General features: G+C 38.3%; 2 protein-coding genes across 6 annotated transcripts in view; one reads left to right on the top strand and one right to left on the bottom strand.

The window, feature by feature from the left end:
* The window catches only part of LOC127414419 (E3 ubiquitin-protein ligase MARCHF5), a 32,644-nt gene extending 26,520 nt beyond the window's left edge, over nt 1-6,124 (bottom strand). The window contains exon 1 of one of the 2 annotated variants that reach the window (XM_051652439.1): nt 5,755-6,124. Coding sequence is in view for 1 of the 2 variants with exons in the window: in XM_051652438.1 (XP_051508398.1) it covers nt 5,755-5,798 (44 nt within the window). In the remaining variant the exon portion in view is untranslated. The remainder of the gene's footprint in view (nt 1-5,754) is intronic. The other variant, XM_051652438.1, reaches the window with a different exon arrangement.
* A 50-nt stretch (nt 6,125-6,174) lies between these two features.
* Nucleotides 6,175-19,063, top strand: part of LOC127414087 (cytoplasmic polyadenylation element-binding protein 3-like) — a 39,974-nt gene continuing 27,085 nt past the window's right edge. The window contains exons 1-3 of one of the 4 annotated variants that reach the window (XM_051651824.1): nt 6,175-6,253; nt 9,050-9,762; nt 13,553-13,637. In XM_051651824.1, coding sequence (XP_051507784.1) covers nt 6,214-6,253; nt 9,050-9,762; nt 13,553-13,637 — 838 coding nt within the window. In that variant the 5' untranslated portion in view covers nt 6,175-6,213. Of the gene's footprint in view, nt 6,254-6,622; nt 6,731-6,763; nt 7,215-9,049; nt 9,763-13,552; nt 13,638-19,063 lie in introns of those variants that run through there. The other 3 variants (XM_051651821.1, XM_051651822.1, XM_051651823.1) reach the window with 3 other exon arrangements.

Here is a 19,063-nt window from a genome sequence, read left to right on the forward strand (position 1 = left end):
GTTGACTTTTCTTTTGCTTAAGTCCATCTGTCCTTACCGAAATGCTAAACACTGCCCCCACTGGCCAAAGCGGTAAATGTTGATGGGCGTATGGGCACGTATGAGCTTCATATTATGGGTGTAATGTCCACAGAGGGGTGCCAAAAGAGAGTTGTTTTCAGCTGTACAGGCTGTAAAACAGTGAAGAGGAATGTATATTTCATAAGCTATACCCAAAACTCAAACCCCAAACCTAACCATCAGTGGAGTAAAAATGTAATGTTAGAGGAGAAAATGCAACCTCCGAATCATGCTTGTCACTGATTATGTGAAAGCGATTACTTCCTGGTTTCAATCCAAACCTGGGTTTTCCACGCAGCTGACACATTGAGCTTCCGGTCGTGCCACAGGGGGAATTGAGATGCTGGAGCCGGTGAGTCAGCATAACCGATTCTAGGCTTCCGGAACTCTCAGAAACAACATGCCGATTTCCTGTTCATTTTGGATTATGCTACAGCCATGAAAGATATTTCAAATCCTGTAGCTTGTTGAGTATAAATGATAAAATCACAGGCATTCTGCAAAGCTACATTTAATTGCCATTTAAATGGAAAATAGTACTAATAAAAGGTCTAAATGTGGTGGATTATTTCCAGACACTTTCAAACTTGATTCTGACACACATTTGAAAAGACAGCTTGTTTTATCCATGGTGCTGTGGAAACACATTAAAGCTAGGGTGGGAAAAACAAGGAAGAGAAAGTAAGGTTTAAAAAAAAAAAAAAAGGCCAAAATAAATGGAGCCAGCTTACTGAATACAGACGAGAACAAAAGGGGGTGATAGAGTGTCTGCCACGTGAAAGGTCAGACAGGATTTAAGCATGACCCCATCCTTTCAGCCGTAGTGAGGAGCTGCATTGCAGAGAGAGCAGCTGCGGATGGCAGGCCTTGATAAGAGCGCTCTCAGCCACGTGTTAGAGTCTGATAGAGCTTCACGCTGGAGTACAGCTATCTGCCTCCACACAGGCCCTGTTAAGGTTGTTACCTCAGTGACGGACTTTAAAGTTGAGTTAGCAGCCCATTTCAGAGAGATGAGGAGAGCTTGCACCATGACAATTTTAACTGACAGAAACGCCTACAAACAGGCCAACATTCCATTAGAACATTTTAGTAACAAAAGGCTGAATTCAAGTGGTTTCCTCTTAAAGGACTGGTTCACCCAAAAAAATCAATATTCTGTCATTATTTATTCACCCTTATGTGGTTCCATTGTCTTTCATGGAAAACATGAGAATAATTATTTTTTGAACAATTGTACTGGTCGCTCTTTTACCCCTATTACAATACACAGGGACTGAGGCTTTTAAGCAATAAAAAGGACATTAAAGCATCATAAAAGTATCATAAAAGTGGTCAGTGTTGGGTAAGTAACTCAAAAAAGTAATTCACTACAAATTACTAATTTCTACTCTAAAATTGTAATTAAAATTACTGACTTTGATTATTTCAACAAAAAAGTAACCACGTTACTAATTACTTTTAAGCTACATTCTAAAACACTTTTCGCAGAAAAGCAAATTCAAAATAATGTCTTTTTTTCTCGTTCTTTGATTCCTAAAGGAGGGGTACGCCCTTCAGCTGTGACAGAAAAACAGATGTGCATATTAATGTAATTCATTTTTTACATGTATTCTATAAAATATTATTTTAGAAATATATGTAACCCCAGTAAAGTAATTAAAAATAATAATTAACTTGGGGGGCCTGGGAAGCTCAGCGAGTATTGATGCTGACTACCACCCCTGGAGTCACGAGTTCGTATCCAGGGTGTGCCGAGTGACTCCAGCTAGGTCTCCTAAGCAACCAAATTGGAGGGTAGAGTCACATGGGGTAACCTCCTCGAAGTTGCGATTAGTGGTTCTTGCTCTCAATGGGGTGCGTGGTAAGTTGTGTGTGGATCGCGGAGAGTAGTACGAGCCTCCACATGCGGAGTCTCCGCGGTGTCATGCACAATGAGCCACGTGATGAGAAGCAGAGGCAACTGAGACTTGTCCTCCGCCACCCGGATTGAGGTGAGCCACCACGAGGACCTACTAAGTAGTGGGAATTGGGCATTCCAAATTGGGAGAAAAAGGGGGATATAACTTTTTTTTTTTTTTTTTTTACTTATTTGAAATGTCAGTGACTGTAATCTGATTGCGTTACACTGCTTTTTTATTTTTTTACTAAAATTAACTAGATTGAAGAACACTCAAAAGTGAAAGTGGTCCTTACAAACATAATGCACAATATTACAAGTCTTTGGAAGTTTTGTGAAAGGAACAGACCGAGGGCAGTAAATAGTGACCGAATTTTCCTTTTTGGGTGAACTATTCAATTATGATGGCGAGATACTATTCTTATATAACGTAAAATTAAAGCAGATGGCGGGTGTAAAACACACATATCTACGTTTCTGGCAATCTTGTTTTACAGTGGAAAGACAGAGCTGTGCCCAACCAGCAGACAGAACAGTTATCTGGTTTATTTGGTGAGCACTTGCCCTCTGGCAAACAGGACAGTCTCAATGGAAAAACATGGACAAGGTCAGACACAGGACAGCTCGGCTCAATGCAGTGACCCATTAAATAATTGCTGAAAAAGATCTTGTCCATGTCATTTACTGAAAAAAAGAATCCTTTATTTATAATACTGTGATTATAATGTACTGACCTCAAGAGGTCCAGTACATAATCCATAATTTTTTCGACTCGCAAATGCAGTCATCATCTGTGCACATCATCGGCCATTGACTCTACTAAAAAGAGTATTACAAAGAAGTTGCAGTGGGCATGCGTCAAACACGTTAGTATTCACTCACGGTCAGAGGAGTACACTCACAAAGGCAACGCGGTCGACCAGGCGAGAGCCGATCCGGAACGCTCAAAAACGAAGTATACCTGGGCCTTTTGTCTTTCCTTTCTGTGACGGGCACAGACGTAGAGGCTCCAAGAGGCCAAAAGGAATACAATCCCAGATTATTTTGCAACCAAAATCTCAATAATGACTAATAAACAAGATTTGGTCCATAACGCAGGACTTTTAAACGTAAACATTCCCCAAATACACTGGGGACTGTTATTTTGAAAAGTCTGTGCTTCCAGCTTACACAAACACATATGGGAAACAAAACATGCACTCTAAGACCTTGTTTACACCTGGTGTTAAAGGGTTAGTTCACACAAAAATGAAAGTTCTCTCATCATTTACTCACCCACATACCATACCAGATGTGTGACTTTCTTCAGCAGAACACAAACAAAGATTTTTAGAAAAATATTACAGCTCTGTTGGTCAATTCAATGAAAGTGAATGGTGACCAGAACTCAGAAGGTCAAAAAAGGCAGCATAAAAAAGTAATCCATACGACTACAGTGGTTAAATCCATGTCTTCAGAAGCGATTATGATAGGTGTTGTGTTTCGGGTGATCCGATCACATGTGGTCAACGCTAAATACAGGTCTAAACATCTGATCGGATCACAAAAACAACATACAGGAGGTAGTCATAAACGCATGTGACCACATCGCATTTGAGTTGCAAACAACGCTAATCCATCCCGTATGCATCCTGGACAGAAGCAAAGCGCCACCCCTCACCTGTCAATCGACCTCTGCACTACAACAAGAGTTTAAACTTTGCCGGTTACGAACGGCTTTAAAAGTAATTAATTGTCTGGTCGAAAATTACACACACAACCGGTGCTTGATTTTAATGCAGGGCATTTAGTGTATAAACCACTGTGAACACTCAAATCTCCTTCACCGGTTCAGCTCGGAGATTTCAGCTCACAAATCGTGACAGGAGTATCCATTAATGGGAAGCTTGATTTAAATAGAACCCGTCAAAAACAGGAAGAACACAAAAGGTCTGTCAAAATAAAAGTCCCGCTAAAATGAAAGCTCTATTCAACTGGACACGTGAAATTGAAGACAGAAAAAAATATAACTACTACTACTAAAGTATAACTACTAAAGTAGTATTGCAACTTTTTGAATAACAACAGTATAATATTAAATTATATTATTATTATTATTATCTGTAAGATCACAAAATTGTACTGAACATCAGCATGTTGTGAATCAGCCATAGCAACCTTGTGCCTAAAGTAATCCAATTTTTTTCATTAATGTTTTCATTAAAATGCTGCACAACAAAGCTTCACAGTGTTATTTGACCAAAATACAATTGCAATTTTTTTTGTTAAAAATTACTAATTATATTTTCATTTGATTAAAGCTGTATGTATTCATTTGATTAAACACCATTTGATCATAACATTTAATTAAATAATTTAATATGCAATTCAGAAAATTAAAATTGGAAAATGCAGAATTTGTAGCGGTCAGATTTTATGCAGTTCTTTTAATCAAGTAATTTTCGGTGTAATTTCATTAAAAATGAGGCTTTTTTAGTTGTTGTCGAAGTATCGATACCGAGGTACCAGGGCTGGTATCGTACCGAAGCCAGAATTTTGGTATCGGAGCAACCCTAATGGTGTAAAGCAATGCAATGCATCTTGATAGTATCGCCACAAGATGGGAATATTATCTAGTGTGATAAAAATGCTTACTACTAACCTGTCTGTGCAAAGTTATATCCAGCATTTAAACTGCTGTCATGACCATGTAAACCTGGTAACTTCCACATGATACATGGAAGAAATGGAAAACAATGTTTACATGGCACAAACTCTACTCAAAGGAGTAAAACATAACTATATAATCACTGACCTAGAAGCATAGTCCCAACCACTAACAGTACAATTTAGACACCTTTTCAGCTCAAATAACACATTTTTGAAAGTAAGAATTCATTTAAGTGCTTAAACAAAAATACAAACGGCATATTTCTGCTTTTAAAACCTCCTGAATGTCTTGCCCCAAAGACTTGTATTTTGTAAGTGCACTACTGTAAATACAATTTTTGTTTGTTTTAATATGTTTTAAGTCTAAATTTTCAATGATAAACCACAGCTTGAGCTTAACTTGTACCGAACCTGTCTGGAACATTCCTTTAATCTAGGCCACAACTACCTGCTGCCAAGACTCAAACAGGTTATTACGGTGTAATTTTAGTAGCATGTGGAAAACAAAATAATTTCTTAAAATAGATAATCAACTTGAGGCCATTCAAAATAAATAAAATTATTCAGACTACCTGTCCAACAACCTCAGTTACAGCACCCATTGTAGGTGAAAAGGGTTATGAAATAATGCAATAAACTACTGTTATTTGTAAATCCTTCAGTCCACCAATGCATTTAATTTCCAAATACGACTACGAAATGTGATAAAACAAAATAAAAAAAAATTAAAAAATAACAAAAATCACAACAGCATGTTTACAATACCACCTGGGAATGTGTAACGTGGATACCAGAATTAACAGAAGAAAAGAGGAAGATAAACAATTAACAGGACACATAAAACACACAAAGCTCTTAGTACATAAGTAAAAGACTGAATAAAAACAATACCTGAAGACAAAATCAAAGCCACGCCCCCTCGTAAATGACGTAACAACATGGCTAGGCAGCTAACATATGTCGCATCTATTAAAGCGCTGAAATGCTAAACCTTCAAACAATCACTCATCAACCACTCTATTAATTCATTAAGAACGAGATAAAGAATATGCATATCCACATACAAACCTAAAAATGTTTGTACATCTTAAGTGACAGGATGGTATGAAGCTGACCTCGTTTGTTTACATGTTTTATCATTCACTCACCTGTCCACGATCTGCTGCATCACAACCGCTCCTTCTTCTGCCATGCTTACATAAGGTCACACACTTAATTAATGATTACCAACTCAACTTTAATAATTACATATATGTCAAAGGCGATTAATCGTCAGGCCGCGGCGAATCTCAAAGCCGTGTTAAACACTGATATGCGCGCGGTTTACTAACGCAAACAACAGCACAAATCCGTTTACAAACGACCGACATGAATAGTTATAAAATGATCTATTAATTAATGATCATAAATGTTTATATTTCCCGAAGCACGCATTGACTGCGCGTGAGGGAGCACGAGCGGACGCGACAGCACCATTCGTGCACGAGCGTTGACTCTCGCGACCACAGATGCACCCTGGGAGATGTAGTCTTTATTGCATGTAACTCGCAACTCGCTCAGGCAGGCAGGCAGCCCAGAGCAAAAGGGACTACGCCTGCTTGAGCAACATGAAGATACATATTTGGCTTCAGAACACCTCATACTGCGGTAAGGAGAGTCAACCTTTTACATTACAGTGTGAAACAGATCAGCATGTACAAATCTATTTGTGATTAGTGAAGGCTAAATTCATTTTCTATTTACCATATAGTATATGGATAGGGCATTTTAATGTGATTGTTTGTGGATGGTGTATTTTCATTTTCTTGTGCATAGAATGCATTAGAGTTCATTATTGTGTAGGAGACTTAAAATGCACGCATTTTAACTGAAAACTCAGTAGGTAAAAATATTGTGTTTTGCTTGTTAGAACATCATATGCGCTTTACAGCATGTCATACAGTCGATTTTATTTTGTTCCCTAAAAACTACAATTCCCACAATCCTTCAGTGCATCAGCCATGCGCCGCAGTCAATCAGCTGTTGAGGCGACTGCAAAAAGAGTAACTCATCTGTCATATGAAAGCCCAGACGAGACAAACAGAAATAGCCTTATTTGCAGAATCCCAAAAGGTGAACGATAAGGTAAAGTCTGATTCATGTACAAAATGAAAACGAAAGAACGAAAAGACAGAAAATCAACCCATCATATGCATGCTAAATGTGTTTAGTACTATGAGTTGTGTGCGGCGGATTAAAGGGGTGGATTTAATCTCTTTTCCTTTCCAATACCCAGTGCGTTTTAGAAATCCACTATCATATGCATTCATGTGCTGTGACGGTATGAAATTATAATATTTATTGTGATGTATTTGGTCAGCGCGTGATCTGATGCAATGGTTTCTAATATGACCTTGGATGTGCTGCTCTAATGCAGCAGAAACGAGGATTAACGGTGGGGAAATTTGACTGAATCGCTCTTTATCTCCTTACGATCGTCTATTTTAATTGCAATTTGATCAAAGATTGAGTTCATAACCCGTCAGACTCGAGGAAACTGTCGCATTCTCGGCCTGTTTTTCATGGGGGAGTATTTTTTGACTCAAACCAACGTAGAAACCCTCAAGAGGTATGTGGATATGTAAATACATTTTCTGAATTTGAAGTAAAATCTCGATTTTAGAAACTGTTTGGGTGCCTGCTATACACAGAAATGGTAACAATTCACAAAACAGATGAGGAATAGCTACTTGAGAATGGCTGTAAATAACATGGAGATTCACAGACAACACATTAAGTGCAATACAGCCAGACTAGGAGCCCTGATGTGTAAAACATACAAGAGCTGTTGAAATTTCAGTTGCGTAGATGTTTTGTGCAGTACTGCTGGGTGTAACCCAAGATCTTCCAGCAAATATAACCTCCTTGCTGAGCTATGCAATGGACTTTTGTACACCATCCAAGTCTGAACATACACTTTGCAGTATTATGCATAAAACTGTGCATTTGTTTTTTCTTTATAGACATCTTGAGTGCGTTAAAACTGGACAGTAACCTCAGCAACATTTTTTGTTTTATGAAGTTTTGCCTCTTTACCATATGTATGTAGGTCGTTATTTTAAACACGCACATTGCAACAACAACAACAAAAATGGCACTCTTAATTATTGTTGCACGTTACATAAAGAACAGTGAGTTCTGCATTAAAGAACAATGAAAAGGTGGGAAAAGGCCAGAGTATTACAAAAAAAAACAGATGTTTAGAATATACAGAAAAATACATCAAATTATATTAAAAAAATTAATAGAAATAAATAATAGAAATGCTCAATCTGAAAGAAAAACAAGGTCATGATACCTTAGAAATGTGTTATTCTTGCCAATATTGAAGGAATAGTTCACCCAAAAATGAAAATTCTCTCATCATTTACTCACTCTCATGCCATCCTAGATGTGTATGACTTTCTTCTGCAGAACACAAACGAAGATCTTTAGAAGAGTATTTCAGCTCTGTAGGTCCATACAATGCAAGTGAATGATGACCAAAGCTTTGAAGCTCCAAAAAGCACATAAAGGCAGCATAAAAGTAATCCATACGACTCCAGTGGTATAATCCATGCCTTCTGAATATATGCACGGAGCACTAGGAAGTGTAATCGAGCTTGAAATCATGATCGTCAAGGAGACTGCTGAAGACAAGATTTATAGTGAAAAACGAGATCTCCCCCAAAACTGATTGGATCGCTTCAGAAGACATTGATTAAAACACTGGACTTACTTATGGATGGATTACTTACACGCTTCCTTTATGTGCTTTTTGAAGCTTCAAAGCTTTGGCCATCATTCACTTGCATTGTAAGGACCTACAGAGCTCAGATATTCTTCTAAAAATCTGCATTTGTGTTTCACTGAAGAAAGGAAGGCATACACATCTGGGATGGCATGAGAGTGAGTAAATGATGAGAGAATTTTCAATTTTTGGGTGAAATACTCCTTAAATGCATTTAAGAGATTGTAGTATGATATATTTGAACTTAAAAGACTTTGAATCTAAAATTTGTTCTCATGTATAAAGGATACTATGCAAAACAAAAACAAAAAATATATGTTCAACTGCATGGTAAAATATGGCTCTGTGTAGCTTTGAACCTTGCTGAAGGACGCAGCTGTATTTATTGACGTATGCAAATTTAGGGGCGGGGCTTATGTAAAAAAACAGGAACAAGAATCAGTTTCTCATTTCTCTCTGGAGTTCCGGTGAGAGAGAAACGAGACGTGGCGAAAATTGGTGAATATCGGTGACCTTCAAGCGTTTCTGCTTAATTCGTATTTGGGCACAAGAGTGGGGGGGATAAAAAAGGGGGATAGGCTACAGACAGATCCTGTGCTGCTGATGCATGGGTGACCAGGGGCCCATTAATACAAATTCCAGTGATCAATCATAATTGATCATCTGTGTTACAGCTCAAAACATGCAGGATGATTTACTGATGGACAAAAGCAAAGCTCAGCCTCATCAGCAGCAAGACCCGTCAAACATAGACCCGCCATCCACCCCGACCCCCTCCGACCCGCCGATTCTGGACGAGCCGAGCCACGGTCACTCCGAGCGAATCGCTATGGAGTCTCCGGTCCTGCCTGCTGTGGGTTTCCATCAGGATACCGTCGGATCCTCTCCATCACCGTCGTTCGGCAACACTTGGTCCACGAACACCGTGGACGAGAGCTTTTTCCAAGGGATTCCCTCGGTAAACGGGACGATGATGTTTCCAAACTTTCCCCATCACGTCAACCCGGTGTTTGGGGGGAATTTTTCCCCGCAGATGCGAAGATCTCCTGTCGGTGTGAATCAGAGGAGCCCCTACAGTCACCAGACCCTCATCAATAAAGTGTCCGCATCGTCCGCCTCTTCGTCCGCCTGGAATAACCATCAGAACGCGGTGTGGAGCTCCGCGGCGAACCCCTGGAGCGGCAGAGACCCGCGGAGAGCGCTCGGTCTCGGACTGGGCGTCCCGTCTGCGCTCAACCCCATCTCCCCAACGAAGAAACCTTTCCCCAGCAATGTCATCGGGCCCCCGAAATATCAAAGACCCGCAGCCCTGCAGAAACCCTGGATGATATCAGAGCCTTCAGAATCCTTCAGAACCGACAACGGCAACAACATATTACCATTTCAGGTGAGATTTTACAATAACCTTCCATAATACACCACTTTAGACATAATGCATCAAAATAAACATAATATACAGACATAAAACATTATAGATAGAGGCTGAAATGTATTGTCTAATGTCGAGTTTGAGTTTTGCATTTGGCATTTTAGCCTAGTTTTTTTGAATGTTGAGGTTTATCATCTTGTTATGCATTGGAAGTGCATAATGTACAGAATATATCTTATAGAAATATATATATATATATATATATATATATATATATATATATATATATATGTGTGTGTGTGTGTATATGCGTGTGTGTATATATATATATATATATATATATATATATATATATATATATATACTCCATTTGCAAAAGCTTAGCCTGTAATTTACAGAAATATCTATTTATTGTCACTTATATTGTTCCTTGCAATTACTTTCTCTTGCTTTAAAGGAGAGTTGGTTTGAATTATTTTCCAGCTGTTTCTATAAATGTCATTGTAAGGTGGAAGGATTCAAATTCTCATTTGAAGCTCTTCTGCAGCTCACTTGGGGGCGTTTAAAGGGAACACCACTCGAATCTGATTGGGGGTTGTTGAGTTGAGGAGGTGTGGCTTGTTTTGCTGTCATGAAAGGAAACATTGTTGATGCTGTTGACAAAGTGATAGACTCAGAGTACACTGATATTTTTGTTTTAACAAAGCAAATCAGTTCATTATGTAGTTTAACAATCTTATTCTGCTCCATTCAGTGAATTTTTTCCTCCATAATTAGCTCGAAAAATGTTCATGAATGTTTTTGATGAGTCATGCACGCTGTCTGTTCTGATATGGCCTACCTTATGATGAAAATTTCACTTGATGATGTTAATGAACTTCATTAAAAGCCATGAAATTAAATAAGTTCTTGTTGGAATTTGTAACAAAACTGTGAGCTCGAGAAGCATTCAAGGGAAGGTTGGGTTTTGTTTTTGTTTTTTCTTAATTAAAACTCATTATTTCTTATAGCTTAATCGGAGTTTCTGCACAGTAAAGACATTTTTCTTGCAGAAAACGAACAGAAATATGAAAAGAATAAATAAAGCATACAGTGGGGTCCAAAAGTCTTAGACCACATAAAAAATCTGGAATTTAAACTTTTCAGTTGCGTAATAACGTTTTGGTATTATTTCTTATTTAAAGAAAGGAAGTTTTGTTATTAAAACAACTTAAAAGAAAGGTTATTTTATATTTTATATTCTCAGCTGTTTCTAGGTCAACTAATCACTAAACTAATTTTAATATTGCTCATGTTTACTCCTTTATCTATTGAAGCACACTCTTTGGAATATTCACAAATCTTGCTATGATAGCTGTTAGGTTTTCACAAACTTGTAGAGTCCATGTCAGCTGGAGTGCATGCTGTTATTAAAGCAAAAGGGGGACATACCTAATACTACAACATTTTGAAATTCATGTTTTGTTTTGTTTTTTGTTTTTTTCCAATTCAGCTTTTCACTCAAATGGTAATGCTAATAAGATGATTTGTAACGAATCCGATTGTAACGGAAGCATTTTCAGTTGTTTGTCTCAGACTTTTCGATCCCTCTAAATCAAGGGCGTAGCAGCCGTGGGGGACGTGGGAGACACATCCCCTGCACTCTTTAAAAAGGTGTTTTTTTTGTCCCCTGCACTTTTCCAAGCTAAACCCATATGAGTCCATATAGTGGATTTGTATACAGTATTCTTTGCATTTTGTTACTTTGGGCTGATTGAGCGACCATCCAGACAATCACAGGTGAGTTTCATGAGCCGAAACAACCCTTACGTAATAGGCCGTCAGTCAGACAGTCTAATCAACGCGGCTCCGTTCATTTTTACAAAGTTGCTTTCAACAATGCTCATTTATCCATGTTTTTTATCGACATTGATATTGATCTAAATTAATAATCTAGAGATGAGAAACACACAAATGAGAGTTATTTATCGGCATATCGTTCTTGATTGGCAGCATTACGTGAAATGCACGGCAGAAAAAAAACACATTGTAAGTGGAGTTTATATCAGCGCATGAGTCTTCATTAAGTTATGCTTTTTACATTATGTTTGTGAGGTAAAAGTTTGATCGGTTGTTTTTGCCAATTCAAGCAGATTACTAGATCTGTGTTAAATATGTAAAGCTATTTTAAAGATCAGCTCCTGTTTTTACCTCTATGTTGGTGTGCACTCGACAAACTGTAGGAAAAAATATAGATCTGCTGTGTTCTTAGAACATTTAGGCATTCTACTGAAATGAATAGATATGTAGACATGCTTTTTTATACATGAAAATGTATATCGTTATAATTTATTATAAGACTATTATTGTCTTTTAAAAAAAACATGCTCAGCAGCTCACAAACTCTAGGGAAATTATAGATTTGCTTTGTTCTTATAATGCTTAAAACCTCTACTAAAGTCTCTTTGTAGATCTGTAGACATACACATTTTAAAGGATTACAAATTTTCTTTTGATTCAGTGACTCACTCATTTGTCACCACCTTCCAGCATCACCAGAAATGGTCACTGAATCATTAAATGGATCTGAACTAATTTTGGTGAACGTAGTCAAAACACTCGAGCCACTTGGATACATTTAAATCCCACAGTGAAAAAATAAATTGCACATGCACAATTGTCATTATTGTAATTGATTAAATAATTTATTCAGGACTAGCTTGTGCTCTGTCTTTTATTGTCTTGTGTGATACAGAAGCAAGTGCTCCACAAGATGCTCTTTATTTTTGCAGCTAATTTTGCGAAATTGTGCAATTATTTTACAATACTTGAATCTTTAAAATACTACAAATAGTAAAAGTAAATAATACGTATATATTAACATAATACTTATATCATACTTGTATATTAATATATAGTGTAGTATATTAATACTGCACTGTAAGTGTTGGGTCTGTGCATGCCACCTACTGACAACTGTACACCCCCCCCCCCCCCATTTTTAAAATGACTGCTACGCCCCTGCTGTAAATGTCATTCAGCTCAGTAGATGCAACACAAGTTATGCAATCAGGCTGCCACAATACAAGATGTGGCATGTGTGTGTAGTTGTTTAATGCAGAGATATGTGTGGCTTGTGTCTGATAGCGACTGAAGTAAAGAGCTCAGCGTTTTGATTGCTCTTGATTTTTACAAAGTGGGCAGATTTTTATCTGGAACCCTAGAGGGGAAATATGGCTTTTTGAATGCTCAGCTAGTTGCCGGACAATAGGCTCGATATGCAAACAATGTGCTTCCCTTGGTTGGCCTCTGCCAACTGCCGTATTCATCCCCAAACTTTCACTGGTTCACTCTCTTTTTCGTTTTTCTTTTATTCCCCTGCTTACTTTGTATTGTTTAATGGAGTTCACAGTGGACCAGCCATCTAACCTAATATTCTTCAAAACTGACAGCATTTTGGAGCTTATAACAGAATTCAATCTGAAGTTGAATACTTAGGGTAAGGCATTTGTTTACATTTTTGCCTATTTACATTCCTTAATTTTCACATACTGTAGGTCTAATTCATAATCGGCTACAGAAATGTTACTGCCAAACACTTAATGAACATGAATCAGTTTCTATTGAATGGTAAAAAAAAAATAATCCCATGCGAAAACACATGTAAATAATATTTGACAGGATCGCAGTCCTAAAGTTTTATTGTCTCTGCAGATCTGAACTTGGCCCTAACCTCAGCCCTGACACTCAAGAGGTTGTGAAATGGGCTTGTAGTTACAGTGGCTTGTCTCTACTTTCTGACCTCTGACCTCTTTGTTCTGTTTTTTAGGAACGAAATCGACCCTTTGACCCATTTAACTTGCAAACCTTGGAGAATTCTTTAATGGACATGATCAGGACCGACCACGACAAAGGTAAACAACATCCTGCCACTGGCCCTCCAATGACTATTCCTGATATTTTATGGAAGAATCTTTTTTCAGGTTAGGAGTGTTTAAACATCCAAATGTTCTGTATGTGTTCTTTTGGCTTCATTCATTAATATCATTAGGCTTTGGTTGATATTATGTTGTTTCTTTTATGCCTCATCTGTATTTCGATGTATTTGTATGTATTTTTAGTTTTTCACATCTCTTCTTCCAATGAGTTCTGGTCTGTTCCGAGTCGGTTAGTGAGACGCCACCTTTAGAGGACGCAACTGGACAGGACAGCAGAAGTTAGTCTTTAGCAAAGCATTGGCTGAAGAGGTTGACAGTAGCTGCTTTTATCCATTGTGGGAAATTCTCATAAAATGTTTTAAGATCACACAACAGTCTCAGGGGAGATCATGAGAGATGGTTTTCCTCTCTTAGACAATGGAAGTGTGTGAGTGTTTCGACAAACAGGAGGAGAGAGAGAGCGAGTGTGAGGCAGAGAGATTGTTTTTATGTGCTGGATGCATGGAGAGCCAGATCAGGGGCCCCGTCACGTTCTCAAATGTTTTTGCAGCTCTAGGATTGAGAGGAGTTGTGAAGAGCTTCATTGTGGGACCAGTTTTGTGTGGCTCAGGGATGACTGTGTCTCTGAAAATGAATCTGGCAGTTGGAGGGTTGGATTCTTGACCTGACTACTTGTTGAAATGACAGTAGAGAATCCAAACTCACTAACAAATGTCTTAACCATAGCAAACTGTACACCTCCAACACATGTCAATAAAGTGGGGCAATGGACAGAAAAGGAGATGACAAAATATTTGGATGGAACTTTCTCGTGCTTCTGGATTTTGGCACATGGTAAATGATTCCATTTATGTTGCCAAAGAAACACTTTTCCACATCTCCACGAGCGGTGATTGTGCTTCTCATGTGTGTTTGGGAAATGTGGTGACTCAAAGCAGTTGTTTGGCATCTACTTGTCATGCCATTCATGTTTTTTTTGAAGAACTGACTAGAAGTCACTAGCGGATCAAGGGTCTGTGGAACACATTCTCCAAACCTAAAAATGTGTGTTGTATTCCCCTTACTCTTTTCTGCTTTCTGGTATATAAGGCCCACTTTTCATGATCGAATCAAGTCCAGATGGATCAAATCCTGCCCTGCTTTTTTTGGCTGAATGTCCTTTTTAACTTGGATGCTGTATAATGTATGTCCAATAACGGAAGTAGCTTGGGTTGCAAACACCATTTCATTGTGAATTTTAAAGCTCATGTGTGTAATCATTTTCATTCCAGCTTAATACGCAGTCAACCGTAAGCCATTTATTGGTTAATTTCACCTATAAGTGTCACACTGGGGCTCTGTGGTGCTATTCAAACATTCCTTTGTTTATTTGAGAGGCTCAACCAATTCAGATTGATCTCACAGTGAAATTGGAAACAGTAGGTTGATTTTTCCTTAGCTAAAATCGGTCTGTGCTTACTGTTCCCAGTGGCCAAAGTGGTAATTGTTGTTGGACGTATGGGCATGTGTGAGCTCCATTTTCCGGGTTTAATGTCCATGGAGGGGCGCTAAAAGCGAGTTGTGAAGCGAATTGTTTTCAGCTGTACAGGCTGTAAAACAGTGAAGAGGAATGTATATTTCATAAACTGTACTCCCCAACCCAAACACCAAACCTAAACCTCAGTGGAGTAAAAATGTAATGTTAGAGGGGAAAATGAAACCTCCGAATCGTGCTCGTAATTGCTTATTTGAACACGATTACTTCCTGGTTTTAACGCGGGGATATAAACTCGGGTCTCCCATGCTGCTGACACAACATGCGTCCAGTCGCACCAAGGGAAAGATAAACACACTAGAGCTGATGCAAAAATGTCCACTAGGAGATGGCGCTTGTCAGTGAGTTGGCATATTGTAGGCCAATACTGGAACTGTTAAAAACAACATGCCGTTTTGCCGTGTGATCATGTTGACCAGTTGTGTGAGTTTGGGGTGGGACTGTTTGGACAACCAATGGAAGATGGAAAGAGTTTTCAGGAATCTGTTTAAAAAGAGTAAGCATGTAAGCCCCAATATGCTGATGACTACCAAAAATCTGCTTGTTCTGACAACACAAGAAAATTGCGTTTACACAAATCATCGCGATATTCTTTGCTTTAGACATGAAAGTGTAAACAGGTTTGCGCACAAAACTTGCGCACATTGGATAAGCCGGTAAAAATGCTGTAAATCTTTTACATGTAACTTTAAACTGGGGTAATGTGCAAAAAACTATAGTTCAGTCCATAACTTTGCATCCCCCCTTGCAGAATCGGCAAGATGTTTATCATATATATATATATATGTATATGTTGCATTTTGTTTTTAATTAAGTACTGCCCTGATGATCTATTTGACATAACAAATATCTACATACTGTATATTCCACAAGACATTATAACTGAATTTACACAAATGATCCTGCAAGTTTACATCCTCTTGGTTCTTAATTTAGTGTATATTTACCAGTGTCAATCAGTTTTTCACCTTACCATGATAAAAGAGACCGTTTATGGCATTTACATGACCTTAGATGTGTTCGGCTTATTAATTATAATCGTTGTTAGATGGCATTAATCTGATAGCTGTGGAATGTGGAGGAATTTGCTTTTGTTTTGAAATGCAGGATCAAGTAATGGAGATTCTAACATTTGCACAAACACACACAAATCACATGATCTCTCTTGTGTAATTGTGACCAAAGGTTTACACCAAATCTGTTGTTCCCTACATGCAAGCGATTTGAAAAATCTACCGAGGCTTGGTTGAGACTGTGGTGATAGAAACAGCTTGGCAGCAGATGCAGTCTGATTTCATTATGGTCAATAACTCTGTTGTAATGGTCATTCTAAAATAGCTGATGAAACGAGTGTATTTCCGGATACTTTTTCTTCACATTCCTCTCATTCAGGTTCCTCTCATTAAAACTAGGAAACGCTTGACATGGCGACCTATAATCTGGGACGCTGAGGTCCATTGGGTTCAGACAGAGCTCATTTTGTCGGTTTACGCAGGACAAAGTTGAGTGAGTGGCCAAGACCGTGATGCAAGATGTTTGTCAACCCAGGGCTAGTTTGACTTTGAACTTTGACATTGATCGAAGTGCCTCATGGTTCACGGTTCCACTTGTCCCTCATAGAATGCCCTGGATGAAAAAAATGGTTTTATTTGTTGCAGGACAGAATTTCAATGTAGGATCTTTTCTATTAATAGTTCAACATTGTTTGTCTTTCCCCAAACAAGCCCCATTAGGGTGACTGTGTGAAGCTCAAGGTGTGCGACACATGTTGTTAACGTGAACTGACCTGTGAGCTAATCTTTACATGCTGAGCTGCCAGAATTATCAGCAAGCTTGTTTGATCCATCTAGGTGTTTTTCCCTCCAGCTAACTTACTTAAAGGAGTGAAAAAAATGCATTGATGCATTATGATGCATTGATCTGACAATGAAAATTCAGAGCATGAAATTTAATAATCAATTACAATAAAGCAGAACAGTGCCTGTCTTGGTTCCGGAAGTGTTTTTTCCATTAGTTTTTCCCATAGGGATTTCATAAAATTCAATAAAGAGCCATAGTAAAGTTCTAAGTCATGAACCAAACCAACCAGCTCTGAGACGAATTACAAGAATACAAGCTTTGATTTGAAGCAAAAACTATTAAGACAGAAGTTCCAAGACTGTGCACTTAAAGGGATTGTTCACCCAAAAATAAAAATTCTCTCATCATTTACTCTCCCTCATGCCATCCCAGATGTGTATGACTTTCTTTCCTCTGCAGAACACAAATGAAGGTTTCACAGAAATTGTAGCATGAGATTTGCGCCAGTTCTAATTGTGCCTTGTTCAGAGGAGCAATTTGAAAGTGCCAAGGTCCAAGTTCTCTCAGAAGTTGTATCGTAATCTTAATTTCAAGCAAATGTGTCAGGGGAAAAGATGGCTTTTGTGTATCTGTCATAACAAGACTAGAATATCACCCACTTTCATGCTGAAGGAAAAGATGTTAACATATACTTCCAGAGTTCAGGTCTGATCAAACAGCAAGAGGGGAAAGGGAAATGCATGATTTGCATAGGCACATTTCCAGTGAGGAAATGTCAGCATAATATGGCCGGCTCTGTTTTGTTTCTGTCTTTTCTCTGTCAAAAGAATACTGATGTTAATCTTTGTTGAATGTGATCTGTAGATTGCAATTAACAGTTTAAAGGGATCATGCATTTTCTATTATTTTAATGTTCCTTGATGTTCACTTATAATATTAATAAATGTTTTTGCACAAAACAGTCATATATTTGTAAAATATGATCATTTTCCACCATTCTGACCCTCTGTCAGAAATGCTCAGTTTTGGTGCTGCTTCTCCTTTAAGACTTGACAGTAAATGCCCACTGTTCTGATTGGCTCTCTCCTTGCCATCTCACTGCTCACCGCTACTGTGTGGGGCTACAGAAGTAATAAGGTAAAGTAGGCATTGATGTGTTGTTGTGGAGGCGTTCAGATGCAAATGTCAACCACAGTGTGACATCACAATGTGGAGGAAGTATGGAACAAGTCGTTTTGGCAGCTTGGTTTCAACAAATGCTCTTTTTGCCGTGATGAGGAAGTTTTGAGTCCTGAAACTTACAGTATGTTCATAGTACAGTGACTCCGACTCTTATATGTCAAAAGATAAAGGAAAATATGATTCCTCATGTCATGACCCTTTTAATATCTTTATATTTTTATGAGGCTGCATAGTATATTTACTGGAAAACAATACAGGAGCCATTCATTACGCTGATGAACAGATTAATTATGTTGATTTACTCTTCAAAGGTGCATGTTTCATAATGATATCGTGAAGGGACATTCATTTACAAACCAACATTTCAACTTTTAATTGTAGTTTACATTGGCTACTGTTGGCACACAGACTAACAGTTGAGCTGCTGTTGTATTTATTTGAATTATTGAAAAAACATTCAAATTTACATGTGTAAATTATTTGCACGCTGCACAGCTGCTAATTCTCACCAGAGAGTCTATATATAGCACAGCACATTAACTCTTACAGCACATACAAGCTGGGAAACATACGCCCTTTTCGTCTTGCTCTCTCACGGGGCCAAATACCTGTCGAAACCATGTTGCGCAAATGTCTCATCACTTGGCATTATTTGCCATTGGTTGCGTCACCGAAGGGCACAGCGTCTCTGGAAATCTCGCTGAGGTGTAGGCAAGAACTTTGCAAACATGACTTGTGGCGGTTCAGAATTTGCGTGTGAGCCAGTCAAGGCTTACTTGTTGCGTTCCATGGAAACCCAATCAGAACTTTGCTGTCATTTACAACCAAAACTGCTAATGCTGCCACATTAGAGCTCTCATTCTTAAAATACAACAACAGCTACTTT

The sequence above is a fragment of the Myxocyprinus asiaticus genome, chromosome 23, assembly GCF_019703515.2.
Source record: "Myxocyprinus asiaticus isolate MX2 ecotype Aquarium Trade chromosome 23, UBuf_Myxa_2, whole genome shotgun sequence".
Classification (NCBI taxonomy): domain Eukaryota; kingdom Metazoa; phylum Chordata; class Actinopteri; order Cypriniformes; family Catostomidae; genus Myxocyprinus; species Myxocyprinus asiaticus.